At 34.6% G+C, this 16,810-nt stretch overlaps 2 protein-coding genes across 2 annotated transcripts; both read right to left on the bottom strand.

Annotated features, from left to right (window-relative positions):
- Positions 1–4,627: 4,627 nt before the first annotated feature.
- On the bottom strand, positions 4,628–11,187 carry LOC112749028 (aminopeptidase P1). Its single transcript, XM_025797286.3, has 16 exons — positions 10,687–11,187; positions 10,522–10,585; positions 10,057–10,196; positions 9,419–9,703; positions 9,142–9,264; positions 8,452–8,769; positions 8,257–8,343; positions 8,018–8,085; positions 7,637–7,703; positions 6,612–6,746; positions 6,382–6,462; positions 5,917–5,971; positions 5,742–5,846; positions 5,534–5,605; positions 5,261–5,385; positions 4,628–5,121 (listed from the first exon to the last, which is right to left on the bottom strand). Exons 1-16 carry the CDS (start codon positions 10,777–10,779, stop codon positions 4,960–4,962), a joined length of 1,980 nt encoding a protein of 659 aa, XP_025653071.1. The 5' UTR covers positions 10,780–11,187; the 3' UTR covers positions 4,628–4,959.
- Positions 11,188–12,239: 1,052 nt separating this feature from the next.
- LOC112749030 (probable NAD(P)H dehydrogenase (quinone) FQR1-like 2) lies at positions 12,240–15,088 on the bottom strand. The gene is made up of 3 exons (XM_072218563.1): positions 14,994–15,088; positions 14,005–14,925; positions 12,240–12,734 (listed from the first exon to the last, which is right to left on the bottom strand). The coding sequence occupies exons 2-3, from the start codon at positions 14,574–14,576 to the stop codon at positions 12,509–12,511; spliced, it is 798 nt and encodes a 265-aa protein (XP_072074664.1). The 5' UTR covers positions 14,577–14,925; positions 14,994–15,088; the 3' UTR covers positions 12,240–12,508.
- Positions 15,089–16,810: the final 1,722 nt, after the last annotated feature.

A 16,810-nucleotide genomic window follows, 5' to 3' on the forward strand; every position in this document is an offset into this window, starting at 1 on the left:
AAAGATCTTGGTTCTCTCAGCTATTTTCTTGGTCTAGAAGTCATATTCACCGATGATGGCATCTATCTCTCTCATGTTAGATATGCTTCAGATCTTCTTGTTCGAGCCAGAATTACAGATAGTCGCACTGAGTCTACTCCGCTTGAGCCTAATGTTCGATTTACTCCTATGGATGGCACTGTTTTGGATAATCCTACTCTCTATCGACAGCTAGTTGGAGGACTCGTCTACTTAACTGTCACCCGCCCAGACATCGGCTATCCAATTCATGTACTTAGCCAGTTCTTGTCAACTCCTCGTACTACTCACTATGTAGCAGTTCTTCGCATTTTTTGCTACATCAAAGGTACTCTATTTCATGGCCTTTATTTTTCTGCCCATTTCTCTTTGTCCCTTCAGGCATACTCCGATGCTGATTGAGTTGGTGATCCCACTGATCGTCGTTCTACTACTGGTTACTGTCTGTTTCTTGGTGACGCTCTCATTTCTTGGCGTGCTAAGAAGCAAACGTTCACTGCTCGATCAAGCATAGAAGCTGAGTACTGTGCCCTCGCTGACACCACTGCTGAGGTTATCTTGATTCATTGGCTTCTCAAAGATTTGGGTGCTCCTCAGTCGTCCCCTACTGATGTTTTTTGTGACAACCGCAGTGCTATTCAGATTGCCCATAATGATGTCTTTCATGAACGTACCAATCACATTGAGATTGATTGTCACTTTGTTCAGCAACGTATTCTTATTGATGCTGTTCGTCTCATTGCTGTTGGAACACTGGATCAGACTGCTGATATCTTCACGAAAGCTCACCACCCGACTCGTTTCCGGACTTTGTTATTCAAACTCAAGATGGTATCCTTAGCTCCTACTTGAGTTTGCGGAGGGATGTTAGAGAATCATTAGAGAATCATTAGAATCATTTTAGATCAGTTAGTATCGTTTATATTTATATAGCATATCTGTATATTAATTGTAGGATTCTATACTTTTATTACTTTGATTCTTCTGGCACCTATATATACCCCTTGTACATTGTACTTTTCATCACACTCAATAATACACAAATCCTTTCTCTAGTTTAGTCTCTTGTTTCTAACAGTATATATTGTATTTTTGTCCCTCTTATAGGTTGACTTGGAGAAACAGATTTTATAGCTTGCGTTTTGAGATATATATATATATATATATACTCTGGCCGGCTTTAGTTTCGCAGGTCGAGTTTGGAGCTTGATATTTTGTATCTTTTGGAACTCTAATCTCTTTAGTTATGTTTTATCTTTCCGTTCGATCTTATCTACCTTTTTGTGTTGATCCGATCTCGTGAGTGATGCACTTTTCCGTTGGTGTTTCATTTAACTTCTTCTTCAAGACTCCTAATTATAATTTCTTTCAACTATATTTACATACGTCCTTTTTTTAGATGTCATAACACCTCACCACATTTGATTTACGTCCTAGGAAAAAGGTTTCGTGGAGTAGGGTGTTACATCTTTTAGTCTCTTTTTATGTTTAACAATTTTTTATACACTGAATGCGAAAGTGATTTCACCTCTAAATGCACGTTCAGATGAAGCTAAAAGTTGTAGTTTCGACGTTCACATTCACCTTATTAGCTTGTTACAGTTAGAAAATAACAGAAAATTTTATTTCTTTTCTACTAATTTTATTCTTTATTTTTTTTCTATAAAAAAGTACATGTAATTATCTACTTTAGCTTGTAATTTTTATATAATATGCTTATTATGAAAATTTTGTATAATATGAATTATGATCCCATTAATAAAAAGATAAAGTAAATAAAAAACTAACTATGAGTAACAATAGAGTTATAAATAATAAAAATGTATAATCTAAAATAATATTAAATTAAGGAAATAGCGTAGTTTTTTTATTATAGAGATCACCAACTCTCTAGAACCAAATTTTATTCCGACACTAAATTCACTATCTTCTACTGCAACATTGCCTTCATCTACTAGAAAAATTATAAAATATTTTTTTGTTTGACATTATAAAATTTATAGTACTCTCTTTTATATTTTAATTTTTTATTGTATTTATTTTATTTATGTAATAAATATTTTTTATATTATTTTTTATTATTTTCTAGAGTTCTTATTATTTCTTAATTTACATTAGCTTTTTTTATCATTTACTATATTATTCTTTATGGTTATTTTTTAGAAAGTCTTTATTATTTTTATTTGGCTTTGTTGATTTGATTTTTTACTTATTTTTATTTGACTATGTATAAGATATTATTTTTTATATATTTTATTGGTGTTTTTTTAATTTAATATTTATTTATATTAACATATATATTAAATTGTTAGTTTATTTATATATTTTTTATTTTTAATATAAAAAATATTTTGCCAATTTTTATATATTGTTTTTAATAAGTAAATATTAATTTTATTATAAAATTAATTAATAAAATTTATTTAAATATCTAAACTAAAATAATGATAGGATAATATAAAAAAATATTTAAATTGATATCTCTTTTAGTAATTTTTATCTAAAAGTGATTTTAAGTAGTGTAATTCAAACAATATTTATTTTACTATATTCCATTTTGATATAAATTAAAAATTGTGAAACATAAATCACGTTAATACAAACTTAATTTTAATCAAAATCAAGTTTGTAAAATCAATTTTACGAAACTCTTATTTGTAAACTGTAATCTAAATACACACTAAGTTGGACCCAAAAAGCTATTTCTGAAAATTTCATACTCCTTCTAAACGGGATATCTTGAAAGACAGTACAGATAAAGTTGTTGAATGCAATTAATTTGGATTACTCTAGTAGTTAATTTATTAATTCGTTTAAGCAAGTATCGTAAATTCAAACTTTATGTCTATTACAACTAAACAGTTATCTAATACGTCATAAAAGCTCATAAATATCTAGTAAGTAGGGGTGGCAATGGGTAGGATAAGGTTTGAATCCAACACTAACTCTACTCGTGGGTTGAGATTTTTATATAAATTTAACCCTATCTTACCTACGAGTTGAGAATATCCCAATCCTAACCTTATCTGTTTTTAACCTACGAGTATCTGATCCTACTCGCTAGTTACTAAAAAGATGCAACATTATTATATAACTTGATGATAATTTAAAATAGAATTGATATATATATATATATATATATATATATATATATATATATATATATATATATATATATATATATATATATATATATATATATATTATCAATTAATGATCTTTTCTTAATGGCTAAGAATTTTTTGCATTTAGTGAGAAGTCTTTAATTCAACATTTACTTAAAACATATTTGGTCGGGTAGGGTTGAGACTCAACCCTCATTCTACCCTACTCGTATGAGAACCCTATTTGTATTCTACTCTACCTACTGCGGATCGGATTGACAACCCAACTCGACCGAGTTAGATCAGGTTTAATACCCGTGGATAGAGTGCATATTGCCGCCACTACTAATAAGTGATTTAAAAGTCATTAGCAAAAGTGCAAATATATAAAATAAGATGGATATAAGAAAGGGATACACTATTGTTGATACACTTGATTTCGTTTTTACTCATTTAGACATCAAAATATGTTTGAAAGTACCAACTCCAGTTTGTGTAATTGAAGTTGTTGAGGTCCTGGATTCACGCTCTTAGTGAGTTCATCTTTCTTTCAAACAGATATATTTTATTCTAGTGTTTTTGGTCTGAATTTTCGTGTTGTTTAAAACAATTACTGCTAAATTCAAACATCACACAATCAGACTTGTTTCTCTTTGTTAGAAAATTTAAATTACTGGACTTTTATCTTTTTGGATATCCAAATTGTGCCCCAAAATATGTGGAGAAGAATATGATTTGTCAATGCATGACCAAACTTGAATCCTATTTGCATTAAATGGGATTGGGAGTAGGAAGCTGTAACGCGGGGTGAGATAGGTTATACGAAAAGAGGAAGAGGAAGAGGAAGAGAAAGTTTAAACCAACCAAAAATATCAACAAAGTAATAAAATAGAATAAGATCTAAACGTATCTCAATTTTCTTACAGTTGATCTATCATTGATAGAACTCAGTAATTAAAACCAAGTTTATTGATTGCGTTAAAATAAATAAATTATAAGTTGTAAACAAAAATATTATTTGTATAATAAAATTAACTATCAAAATCAACTATTATGTATTTCTATACAAACACACAGAGGCTGAGCCTCATACAACAAAAAGGGGGCAATAGTCCCTCCCCAATTTCAAAAATTTTTTTATAAATTGTGTAAATTTTAATTTTACCTCTTAAAAATTTTATTTACTCTTTTTAGTGTAAAATTAATTTTTGGCCCCTCTTTAAAATTTAATCTAGTTCCATCCCTGCAAATATATGTATAATTTAATTTATTTTTAATATATATTTTATATTTTAATATATTTATACTAATAGCTAATTTTAATAGCTGATTTTAGTATATATCTAAATCTAAATGTTGTTAATGAAAAACCACCTGAAAGATACTTCACCTAACACTATGCCAGGGAAAACTAATCATCATTGGTTTTGTTTTTTGTTTTTGTTTTGTTTTTTTAAAGCAGGGAGCACCTATTCAATTTCGAGCCGTCAGGCAACACAAAAGTATTTTCCAATAAAACCTGGTCCACTTTCAGCTGTCGTTTCGACAGCTCACTTCTTTCACTTTAGTACAAGGTTCATCACTGTTCATAACTTTACAGTAATACGTTGATAGTAATACTCTAATAACAAGTAAGAAAACAACTAGGCATAAACTGATGCCAAGTAGTCACCAAAAGAAAAATTGATTCCAAGGGGATACGCATTCGGAATTTCAATGCTGTACGAGTTTTAAGGAACAGCTACCTCAACAGGGCATCAAATAGTAGTAGTAATGTGTGGAAACTAAGGACAGTGCAGATATTGAAGTCGTTGACATTCCCAGCTCAGAACAAAGCTCACACAGCTACCGGTTCAGTGGCTTTCTGTAGCCATGCATTTTCAGCGACATCCAAATATGGTGCCAGAATATCTCTACATTTCGAGTGATACGAGTTCAGCCAACTTATCTCGTCAGGCATTAGAAGGTTCAGGTCAATCAACTTCGTCTGGTATGGTGCCTGCACAAGAGAAAACACTCGTAAATAACATGAATGGGAACCGTCCAATTTTGAATACAATTGTATATCAACAGCTCAGAAATATGCCTTATAGTAAAAAAGAAGCATCTCAAAGCCAAACACTGGAATTGAGACATACCCAGGTAATGTGTTCAAATGACAAGTACCCTTTATCACCAAAATTGAATTTTGTATCAGCTTCATTGACAATGAGCACATTCTCCAATCTTATCCCAAAATTTCCATCTTCATAATAACCAGGTTCTGGAAAAAAAAATTACTTTACACTACTAGAAATGCATTTATATAGAATCAAATAGTTGTAAGTCCATCTTCATAATACAAAACTAGTAAATAAGAATGGGAAAAAGCATGTCGTAATTCCAATCGTGCAGCCAGTTAGGATACTAACCATCTGTAACAGTCATGGAAGATTGAAGTGGTACATTTCGAGCCTGTGGTCTGAAACTGATTAAATGAGGTCCTGCATAATTTATAAGCTACTATTACTTTGGATTTTAATTTGTATAGTGTGGGGAAAAAATCAAAAGAGGAAAGGAGGAAAAATTGAATACAGAAGAGCAATATGCAATATAAAAACAGTGATAGCTCTTCATTACCTTCGTGAACATTCAGGTAGGACCCAATTCCATGTCCAGTACCATGCCGGTAATCAAGACCATCCTTCCACAGTGGGACTCTAGCAAGAATATCAAGAGCATGACCTGAAAGCATGGAGAAAGGGAAGTATTAGCTAGATTCTCAAACATGAAGTTGAGACTAGTTCAGTCATACCGTTTGTTCCATTAGGAAATCTAGCATTTCCAAGAGCAATGTGACCCTTAAGGACCTGCATGAAATTCAGCAAACCAACCAACTTTTCATATCAGTTCATAAGATAGAAGAAAATAGGGAACTTAGAAGATAACTGAATAGGGTTATCTGAGATCAGGCTAACAGTGTCAACAATAACGAAGCCTTGTCTTTTCACTAGATATTTAAAAAAGGGGGGCAGTCTGGTGCACAAATATCCCGCGTTAACGTAGGGTCCGGGAAAGGGCCGCACCCAAAATTAGAAATTAATAAAGCATTTTCCTTTCCAATAATCCTAACAGCAGTAAAATAATTTCAAACTTGTTCCCCAGATCAAAAAACCCACTTACCTCTAAGTGAAAATAATTTGATATTAAATTATTCATGGTATAGGTTTCAAACTATGTAACTCACAGAAACGGCAAGTAAAGCTGTAAAGGTACATACTGCTGTATAACATGCTTTCTCATGTGCTGAAGGTTTCCCAAAATGAACAGTTCGTGTAATATCCGTTGTTCCATCTAGATACTTCAAAAAGACAAAAACAAAACTTGTTGTCAATATAGAGAGATATGGAGATTAAAACAATGAAGAACAGATATTAACTAATAATATGATATACGTGGCACACTTTAGCAAATGTCTATTCTGCAAACTGTTCAAAATATTGGACAAACCTGAGCTCCAGAATCAACTAGATAAATTTTGTCTGGATCAAGTTCAGCACATGTCTCTGCCTGTGGAGAATAGTGAATGATAGCTGCATTTGGGCCAACTGAGGAAATAGTAGGGAAACTCAATCCTCTGAAATGCTGAAAGCATGAAAATAGCAAAACAGGGAAAAATATTAGTGTAACATGAAAATGTGCTTACACTTGATACGATTTCATTTTCATTTTTATCATACTTTAGGGACCACACTGATGGGGGCAAATAAAATGGACTTAAAGAATAGTTGAATTGTTGAAAGCAATTTATGTACTGAACATTTGAGAACTTACTATCATATCTGACTGCATATAGCATGAAAGTTTGTGCTTTTAGAGGGGTCAAATTATTGAGGGAAAAAAGGCCGTTTCTTTGCTAAAAACTTCATTGAATACATATGCATGAATCTAGATGCCCATATACACGCTACCATGTGTATTTAAGAGAGAATGCCAGTCTTTATTTAGTCAAAAGAGTTACAACAATGTAACCTTTCTGATAATTGTAAAAAGAAACCTATTCCACTCAAACAGCACCATGAGGAATAAAGCTAGATATGGTTAAAAGCATGCCAGTCTTTAGCCAATCCTAGGAAATACAACAGTGTAACCTTTTGCTACTTTTTTTTCCTTTAAAAAAAAAAATCTTTCCGTATCACCATGAAGAAATAAAACTAGATACAGGTTAAACGTTTTCTTGTCCTAATGTCCAAATGAAAGTCACATATGCAGATATGCTACTTAAAACAATATTTCTACCTACAGTACAGGTGGTGCTGTGTCTTGCAATAAAATTCTTTTGGATTAAAAAAAGCTTTTTTTTTTTTTCAGGAAAAATAGTTAAAAAATTAAATAAAGAGTCTTGTAAAGCAAATTGTATGGACTGAGAAGCTAAAACTTTTGGTATCTCCACAATTGACTTCTTTTAAATAAAATATAAATTTTTGCTAAAAAGTCTCGTCCAGATAAATACTATATTGCTTAGATGACTCCACCTCTTTTGATGCTCGAAAACCTTCAAGTTTGTCACTTGCAGTCACCTCAGTCAATTTCAAGGACTCCCTGGAACGTTCAAAAAGTTCTATAAGTATATCATATAAAATTCACCTTTTGACAGATGCATCTCAAGCTCACTACTCTAAGACATCCCAACATGTGAACATCTTCAGTATTTAACAAAGAATTACCATTTAATAAAGGTAAAGTCAAATAAATCTTGTTTATTTCACATAGACAATGTTCTGGTGAAGAGTATGTTAATTTTCAAAAACGGGAGGAGTTTCATATTGTTAACAAATAAAACTAACTTTTACTCAATAGATTAGGTTATAAGCATGTCTGTGCTCAAGACATTTTGAATTTTGGAGGATACTTACGATGCTTTTTCTTTTTTCACAGAATTACCCTCTAAAAAGTAACCAGACGCTCCATAAATTTCCTGCATCTGCACATTCAACCAAGTTTTTTCAGTCATTATTTGACACTGCAGAACTTGGTGTATGTATTTGTGGATACAGAAGAAGAATTATAATAGCTTAGACAAGAGAAATTCAAATATAAATTATCCTGATCCAAAGCATAAATGATATGCGGATACGCAGATCCAAATGCAAACCTTCTTATCTAGCCAGACAAGATATTGCACAACGGCTGCGCCATCCCGAACATGTGCCTTTCTCAATCCATCCAACTCCACTGGGTTCTACAAGTATTGAGGCGATAAGAATAAGCTAGAGTTCACTTGATAATATCAACATTAGTAAGCTATCCAAGTACAGTCATTTTCATTGTAAGGCTGTAAGTTAACAACCTTCAAAGCTTTTGCAAGGGCCAAAGGCGACTGCTGTAGAATAACTGTCTGAGAGTTCAATTTTGAATACAGTGCATAACAGCATGTTCCTGGATCAACCCATACAAAGTCATTACTATGTTCTTCAGCTAGATGTTCACCATTTACTCCCTTGTTGAGCTCATTGGGAGTCTTTTCGGCTTCCTTTGTAACTGCAGCTAGAGAACCTTTGGCAGTAGACAGAGCATCAAGCTCATCAGTTGCAAGCAATGCTGCATCAGAGCTCACGGCTGTGTAGTCTCGAATTCCAATTCCATTCTCCTCTAGATGAGTTTTTACCTGGCAAAAAAATACTACTACTAAGTTTCTATATACATATCTTCCTTCCAAATATCAGGATAGACCAAAATACTGCTCTGTTGACAGATATTTCTTATCTTCACAAGTAAAATAAACTTCGATCTAATTTGACCATAAAATAAATGTTTCCAACGGTTAACTATTAATGACCAGTACTGAAAATACTGAAATCTGAAACCCTATCATTCTTGTAAGATTAATATACATAAATAAGGGGAAACAAATCCTATGGTAAATGTTCTTAATATACTGTTATTAGTAACTTAACATGATTTTATAGGAATTTATATTTCCTGTCAGTAGAAAACAGTGCGAAAACATTCAAAGATGACGAGACATTAGTCAAACTACCTCAACAGATACTTTTTCCTTGTTGACATAAAGGAAAGCAGAATTAGTTGTCACAATAGCAAATGCATGAACAACAGGACAGTATGCCACATCACTTCCACGGATATTGTATAACCAGGCAACCTGCATTGTAACCGGACAATCATAAATAACATGGAAAATGAAGATAGTGATATTGAAAACGCTGAACATGTGACGCAAAAATATCCTCAAACTCAAAACGTGAGTTAGGGAAGAGCGAACAAATAAGGAACATAGATTAAGATAATATACTCACTTCATCAAGAGCTGTGAAAATGATACCACGGGCTTGCTCTTGCGCAAGCCTTTTTCTCAAGTCTTGCAACTTATCTGCAACAGAGCGACCTGCAAATTCCAATGGATGTACAATAACAGCATTAATCTTTTCTGGAGGTCGCTTTGTCCATACTTCATCTACCAAATTTTTTGTCGTTTGAACCAGCTTCTGATGTTTTTCAGCAAAAGCACGTTCCCATCTTTGGGCAGTATCAACCGAAATGCACCATGGATCAACCCCAATAGATGCATCTTTTGGCAAGTTCTAGTGAAAAAGAAACTTCTCATCAGAGTATATACATATGATTACATAAAATGGAAGGAATAACAAACTGATTACTTAAAACCAAATCATGGATGAGACAAGACTAATCGAGTGCTATAGTGCGTACAGGACTATATGCTCTGTCAGCTCTCCCTAAGCAAGGAGAAGCTAGTTGTGGACAACATATCAAAAATGCCATGATGTAGACACAGTTTCAATCTTGACCCAAGTCATAACATTATGCTTCAGAGATGCCAAAGACAGAGAGAACCACAAAAAAATATAATCTGCTATCTCATTGTCTTTTTTCAATCATTTACATCAAAGGATTCTCTTAAAAAATTGGTACTTACATCAGCCATCCAAACATCCACAGCAGGATCTTCGCCAATGCGCATTAGCTTCCATTGATCACTAAGCTGTTGCTCTGCCTGCAAAAAATATCGTCCATCCGTCCACAAGAGTGCTTCTTTCGTCGTTATAAGTGCCAAACCTGAATGTAATTTTAATGGAAAACAATACAAAATTTGACTTAATTAATTTTGTCAGATTTGAAATACAATAGGAAAATTCAATAGCGGCATAGCAAAATCACACAAGAAGAGCTGAGATAGAGAGCTTCAACCACAGAATAATCCAAGTCTATCTTACTTATTACAGGGATGAAATTGTCACACGATGTTAAATGAAATTTCCAAACTACAGAAACAAAATCCTGATTCGATCAAAACTAATCGCCACATAAGAATAAACTAAGAAATCAAACGAAAACGCATAAAGTAAATTTTGATTTGATTGCTCTGTAGATTGATACTGACCAGCACTTCCAGTGAAGCCGGAAACGAACTCGCGGCGCTTATCTCTTGCAGATACATATTCACTCTGCAGAAACAGAGAGAAACAATCATCAGATGAAGAACGAAGGAATTTGAAACGGAAGAAGCTGAAAATCTTCGATCTAAAGTGAAAGGGAAATGAATTACCTGGTGATAATCTTCGGAAGGAACAACTAAGGCATCAAGAGAAGGAGAGTGAGAAGACATCAATGACCTCAAAGCAGAGAGTGTGTCTTCCATTTTCTTCTACTTGGCTAATTTTTCTCAATCACAGTTTAGCTTAGCCTCCAAAACAAGTTCGGTTCTCAGCGACGCATTTATATATTATAGTGACACTGAGACGCACCTCGAAGCGAGGTCCACGACGGATTCAGATTCCTATCTTTCCTATTTCCTCCGAAATTTTAATTTTGTAATGCATTATTTATTTATTTATTAAAAAGCATGCACTTTTTATTCTAAGAATAGGGGGAGGAAAAAATAATTAAATTTAATCATTTTCTTTGTCTGGTTTATAGAAGTTGCGGACTTAGTTAGTTTCCTTGAGCTGTTAACAGATTGGAGTTTTAGGTGCCTTGCTTGCAGACTTGGGGTTCATGAAATATTATCATTAAAAATCTTGCGCCTATCAAAATTAAGCACGTCTTCAAAAGAAAGTATTGTTGCCACCCGAATTAGTAATATCTTAATGGTTAACAACGGGACAGCTAGCTTATTCTCATAATATTATCGAAAACCTATTAAAAGAGAAAATAAGTATTGAACTGCACGTCAAAAGAAAGAAAAATTGTTTCTAGATACAGTAGTATTAGAGGACAGCACATTTTATAAAATATAATTATTAATTAGTTATTATTAATATTTTTTATATATAAAATTATATTTATTAGTGAAAAATTACACACTTTTTTTTTATTAATTAAATACTAATTAAATTTTAAAAATACTAGTTCCTAAAACTTTTTCTTTTAGATATATACACATACTAATAAATAATTCAGTAGATATATTAATAAGTTAGCCAAAGTGGGTCCTGAGGCTGAGAGACCTCTTGAACTTGATATCTTTGATAATCTCCAGTGGTAAACACCCAATTCAGTCATTTATCCATTTTTCTAAAAGATAAAGTGATTTTGTTCAAAAAATTATATTAACAAAATTATTTTGAGACAATACAGTTATTCTGTTAAAAAAAATTATTAAATAATAACAAAAATTAACATTATAAAATTTTTATTTATAATTTATAAAAATTTTAAATCTTTCACAATGTTCTTTTCTACAATAGAATTAATTACTATTATCATTATCATTATTTTCTCATCATTATCATTATAATTTCTATTTCTACTATTTTAATTATACACTCAAATTTTGTCATCGGTCAGTATCTTTTCTATCATCCTTAACACCATCAGTAACACCATCAACATTATTATTCTCTTCTCTCTTTTTTTTGTGCGATATTTTTTTCTTTTTAAAAGGTTTTCATATTTTAATTATTTTTTCGTTTTGTAACATTATTTCTGGCAATGGTCCTTTTTCACTTAATTACTATTAATGAAAAAAAATTTTAGAAATAAACTTATTAATAATTTATGAGAATTTAAAATTTACATAAATTACAAATAAATTTTTTGCAAAATTAATTTTCGTTATTATTTAACAGATATTTTAACAAAATGAAATAAGACATGCAGTTACACAAATTCACATTTTTATTTGGTGTAAACTTATGAACATCAACAGCTTCCAAAACAGTGCAGATAGAGAACAACATGGGAATTGTTAGTGGAAGAAAGCTACAATTCCGCCTCACAAACAATGCAATGGTAAGAATGCCAGAACCAATTTGACAGCAAAATCAAAGGCCAAAAAGTAAAAAGTGAAAAATTAAAAATAATACTCATGACCAACAAGAATAGAATAAAATGGTGGGGGCAAACAGTCAAAACTCAAAACACCACCATCATCTGTTGAGCCGCTTGACCACAAGAGCCATATACTTGCCCTGATGCTCTGCAAGTGCGAGCTCTGTTTCACTTGGCTCCCTTGTGCCATCACCGGCATACACTCCGGCACCATAAGGCGAACCCCCTCTAATGGATTCCATCTTGAACATTCCAGGTCCAAATGTATATCCAATAGGAACAAACAGCATTCCATGGTGTGCCAGCTGTGTGATTGCCGTCCATCTGCAACAAGAAAAAGATGCAAAACCAAACATTATATAATCCCTTTCAAGCATGCGTTTCTAAGAAAACCTTCTAGTTTCCATCACCAAGTAATATAATATTTATTTTTGGAAATGTAGAGAACAATATGTGATACTCTCAGACTGCACCCATGCATTTCTACAATTACAAGCACAATTTCAAATTAATTGCTTGTCTACAAGACTTATCTCCAATAATGATAATCAGAGTACTAAAACTCTCTTACCATTGCAGGACCAGTGAGGCAGTGACATTGTTCAAGTTACCTCATGAACACAAAATAACATCTTTAAAAGAATACGAAGTTTTCACCAAAGTTTTGCCCATTACCCTGATTTTGTGTAATCATCTTTTGAGAACTTCCGCTTGATACAACTGAAATTCTTTTTGAAGTTTGGTCATTTATGTGAAGATGAACCATTAATAACATGGAGCATTCTCATACCAACTTGAGAATATATGGGAATTTCCACTAGTCTAAAATTCACTTATCAAATAAAGTTAGTCAAAACATGGGATAACTGATCAAGACACCAGAAGAAAGCCCCTCAGATTCTCAGAACCTACCAAAAACATGAAATATATAAATCTACGACTGCTAAGAGCTAACAATTCAGCTCACAGAGTAATTTGCTATCTTTCTTTCAAAGATGCTACTTAGTTCTTACAGTCCATTCTTTCTCAAAAATGAACATCCCAATTCCCAGCCAATCATACAAACCAATTGCAAAATGTATAATAGAAATCTCCCTCGTCCTCTCTTGTCAAGTAGAAAATAAATATGATGCAGTGTGAACCAGAAGCAAAAACAGAGTTAATATTGATTTGAAGACTGATCATCTAACTTCTAAGTGTGCAGACTTTATATGGTTAATTGCTGGGGAAGAAAATATATGTATATCTTATAGCACTTGAAAATCTTGTTCAACCAGCCAAATTCCACAAAACATTGCCTATTTATATCATAACAGTTTACATTTAACATTTTCCATTCAATGTCAAGTTGGTAAGAATATGCATGGACCAAACTGCGACTTGAGAGTTGAAACATCAAAATCTCTAAAGATATACGTGATCAAGGAGCAATACATAGTTCTATCTATGCATGTATTTATCTTTAGCCTATTGAAACTGATAAAAACAAATGATTAGCTCAAATTAAGAACAAGACTAGGAACTTCAACAGAATAATACAAGAATGCGGGAATAGATAGAGAACAAAAGAAAAAGAGAATAAAGAAAGGCTTACGCAGTGGTTTCTTGACCTCCTCCTTGAGTGCCAGTGCTGACGAAGAACCCTGCGGGTTTTCCGGCGAGCTTCTGCTCCTTCCACAGCTGACCAGTGGAGTCAAAGAAAGCCTTCATCTGCGCCGCCATGCTCCCGTACCTCGTCGGAAACCCGAACAGCACCCCGTCCGCCGCCGCCAGCTCCTCTGCCGTTATCACAGGTATGCCATCGTCTTTGGGCGGCGCCCTCATCTGCTGCAGAATCTCCGTCGAGAGCGTCTCCGGCACCCTGTAAAGAACCCCTTCCACGCCCTCAACGCCGTCCACGCCCTTCTTCAGCCTCCTCGCTAGGCCTTCCACGTGTCCGTACATTGAATAAAACACGATGAAGATCCTCAGCCTCGCCGTGCCGGTAGCGGCGGCGGCCACCTCAGACGACGACGCTTGGGCGATTTCGGTAGTGTCGTCGGCGGAGGTGTCGTCACGTTGGATCGGCGCGGTCCGGGATGTTCCGGCAGTGGCGGAGGAGGGAGAGTCACCGGCGACATGCGGCACCTTCTTCTTACTGGGAACGCAACCTCCTCCTTTCCCCATTCAAGAATTTCGATGACAAAAAGGAAACAAAAAATAGAAAGAAGAAAAAGTGAATTGAGGAATCTGAAAGTTTGCCGTAACTAAGAATTACAATGTAGCTTGGATTGGATTGAATTGGATTGTGTACTGCTTTGTTTGAAAAATAAAGGAGAATTGGAAAGATTTCAGAGGATGAGAATGAGAGAGAGTTCAGAGTTTCAGAGGCTTTGTGTTGGATTTGTTTTGGGTAAATTTATACATTGGAATGATTAGTGATGTCACCTTCAAACCTCGCTGGATATTCAAAATGGAAACCTCCTCCTCCTCAAAACGACGTCGTTCCTGCCCTTACTGTACTACAAGTCTACAACTGAAAAAATAAATAAATAAATAAATGAAGCTCGTGTCGTATGGGTCATGGAGGGTTGGTAATGGTACCTGAGAAAAGAATAAAACAAAAATATCACTCAAGAGTTATAGGGACCCGAAGACGATGCTTTACTGAATTTGAATATGTTGGTAAATAAATCAGTATGGACTATGGAGTATGGAGCATGGAAGACCTTGACCAACTACGAAACGATGGTATCTTCTAGAAGTAAACACTAAATTGACTAATTTCTCAATTGTATTTCTTTGTTGGGGGTACTACTACTAAATTTAAATGGATCCTATGCTTGCAATTCTAGCAGAATGGATATAGGTCACAAAAGACACAACTAGTTTTTGGTCTCCAAAAGAATACAATAATGCCCAATCAATAATTTGCTGGTTCAAAAGGCGGACAGTCACCACTTGAGTTAAGGCCTTGCGTGCGGTCTACCTGTAGTAAACCATTATAGAGGCCCATAATGATTAACCCGGCCTTTTAAAATGAGAAGCGTCTCGCTTTGAAATGTGTTTGGTCATACTTCTCCTTCAACTTGGTCATTCAAAAATTTCTAGTTCTATCTCCCGTTGGACATCCATTCAATAAGCCTACATTTAATTCCAATTATTCTCTCATTCGGAGGGACGATGCTCTCAACAGGAGAGGAACCATAGAATCCTGGTTCTGTTTCGCTTGAAACTCAATTTTAAGAGGTTGAATCTCTCCTTTTTCACTCGCGAAATCATCATCCACACCTCCTCCCGCCCCATTCATCTAGGTGTCCAACTTTTCTTACACTACCTGAAACAAACATAAATAAACATAAGATCATCTTTGTTCAGCATATCTAGCAAAATGCATATCAACTCATATAATGTAAGAGAGTTACTAAAATACTAAATAGTTTGTCCACAACCGCCTATCTCTACCTCTCTAAGCTTCCTGTTTTTTCGGACCTGCCGACCAATAGTAAGCCTTCATCTATTTCACCCTCCTCTCTAAATCATCAACCCCAGCCCCTTTTAGCAACATAATAGTCTCTCCACTCATCTCCATCCAATTCTCAAACATGACTAGACCAAACATGGGTACAGATCCTATAGAAGGAACTACCATCACCCTCAATTCCCATCCAAGCCCAAGCTTCAAAGCAAACAGTTTCAATTTAATTGGAAAAATCATCACAGACAGAGAGCTAAAGTATAAGGCCATCAAGAACTCGATCCTAGGAATGTGGGGCAACCCAAAGGATGTTACCATCTCAGAAGTTGGAAGGAACAAGGTCCTCATTAGCTTCAAAGACAGTCGCACAGGAAATAGATTCCTGAGGAATGGTCCGTGAAATGTCAAGGGACACCTGATGAACCTACAAAGGTGGTTGTAGGGGGAGTCTATCCTGGACGTCAGCCACGACTTTATGGAATTCTGGATACAGGTGCATAGGCTTCCTGTAGAAAGATTAAATGCTAAAACTGTCAAAACCATTGGAGATATGATCGGAATAATGGAAAAAGTGGAAGACCCCATAAAAGAAGGCACCCTACAAAGGAACTTCCTAAGACTCAGGGCAGCCATCAACATTACACAACCTCTTCAGACAGGATTCTGGTTGAATAGAGGAAACAAGTCCAAGTCCTGGATAAGCTTCCAGTACGAAAGACTACAGGACAACTACTGCTTCAAGTGTGGAATCATTGGCCACGAGAAGAGAAACTGTGACAAGCCTCAAGCCATGGCATGTTGGGACCTACTAAACCAAAGTATGGTGTAGGGCTGGAAACAGAAAGGGCAAGGCCGCTGCACTCGCCAAGGGAGGAAGAAGCATTGGAGCAACAAATCAGGGAGAACGAAGCAGCGCGTGGAGATCAAACGCCGGAGGATGAAG

This window comes from Arachis hypogaea, chromosome 15 (genome assembly GCF_003086295.3).
Source record: "Arachis hypogaea cultivar Tifrunner chromosome 15, arahy.Tifrunner.gnm2.J5K5, whole genome shotgun sequence".
Lineage (NCBI taxonomy): Eukaryota > Viridiplantae > Streptophyta > Magnoliopsida > Fabales > Fabaceae > Arachis > Arachis hypogaea.

Coding starts and splice junctions, on each gene's coding strand:
- LOC112749028 (XM_025797286.3), bottom strand. CDS start 10,779: ATGGAAGACACACTCTCTGCTTTGAGGTCATTGATGTCTTCTCACTCT. Junction 9,704..10,056: donor TGGATGTTTGGATGGCTGAT/GTAAGTACCAAT, acceptor CTTTTTCACTAG/AACTTGCCAAAAGATGCATC. Junction 6,747..7,636: donor GTTTTCGAGCATCAAAAGAG/GTGGAGTCATCT, acceptor TCATGCTTTCAG/CATTTCAGAGGATTGAGTTT.
- LOC112749030 (XM_072218563.1), bottom strand. CDS start 14,576: ATGGGGAAAGGAGGAGGTTGCGTTCCCAGTAAGAAGAAGGTGCCGCAT. Junction 12,735..14,004: donor GGAGGTCAAGAAACCACTGC/GTAAGCCTTTCT, acceptor TTCTTGTTGCAG/ATGGACGGCAATCACACAGC.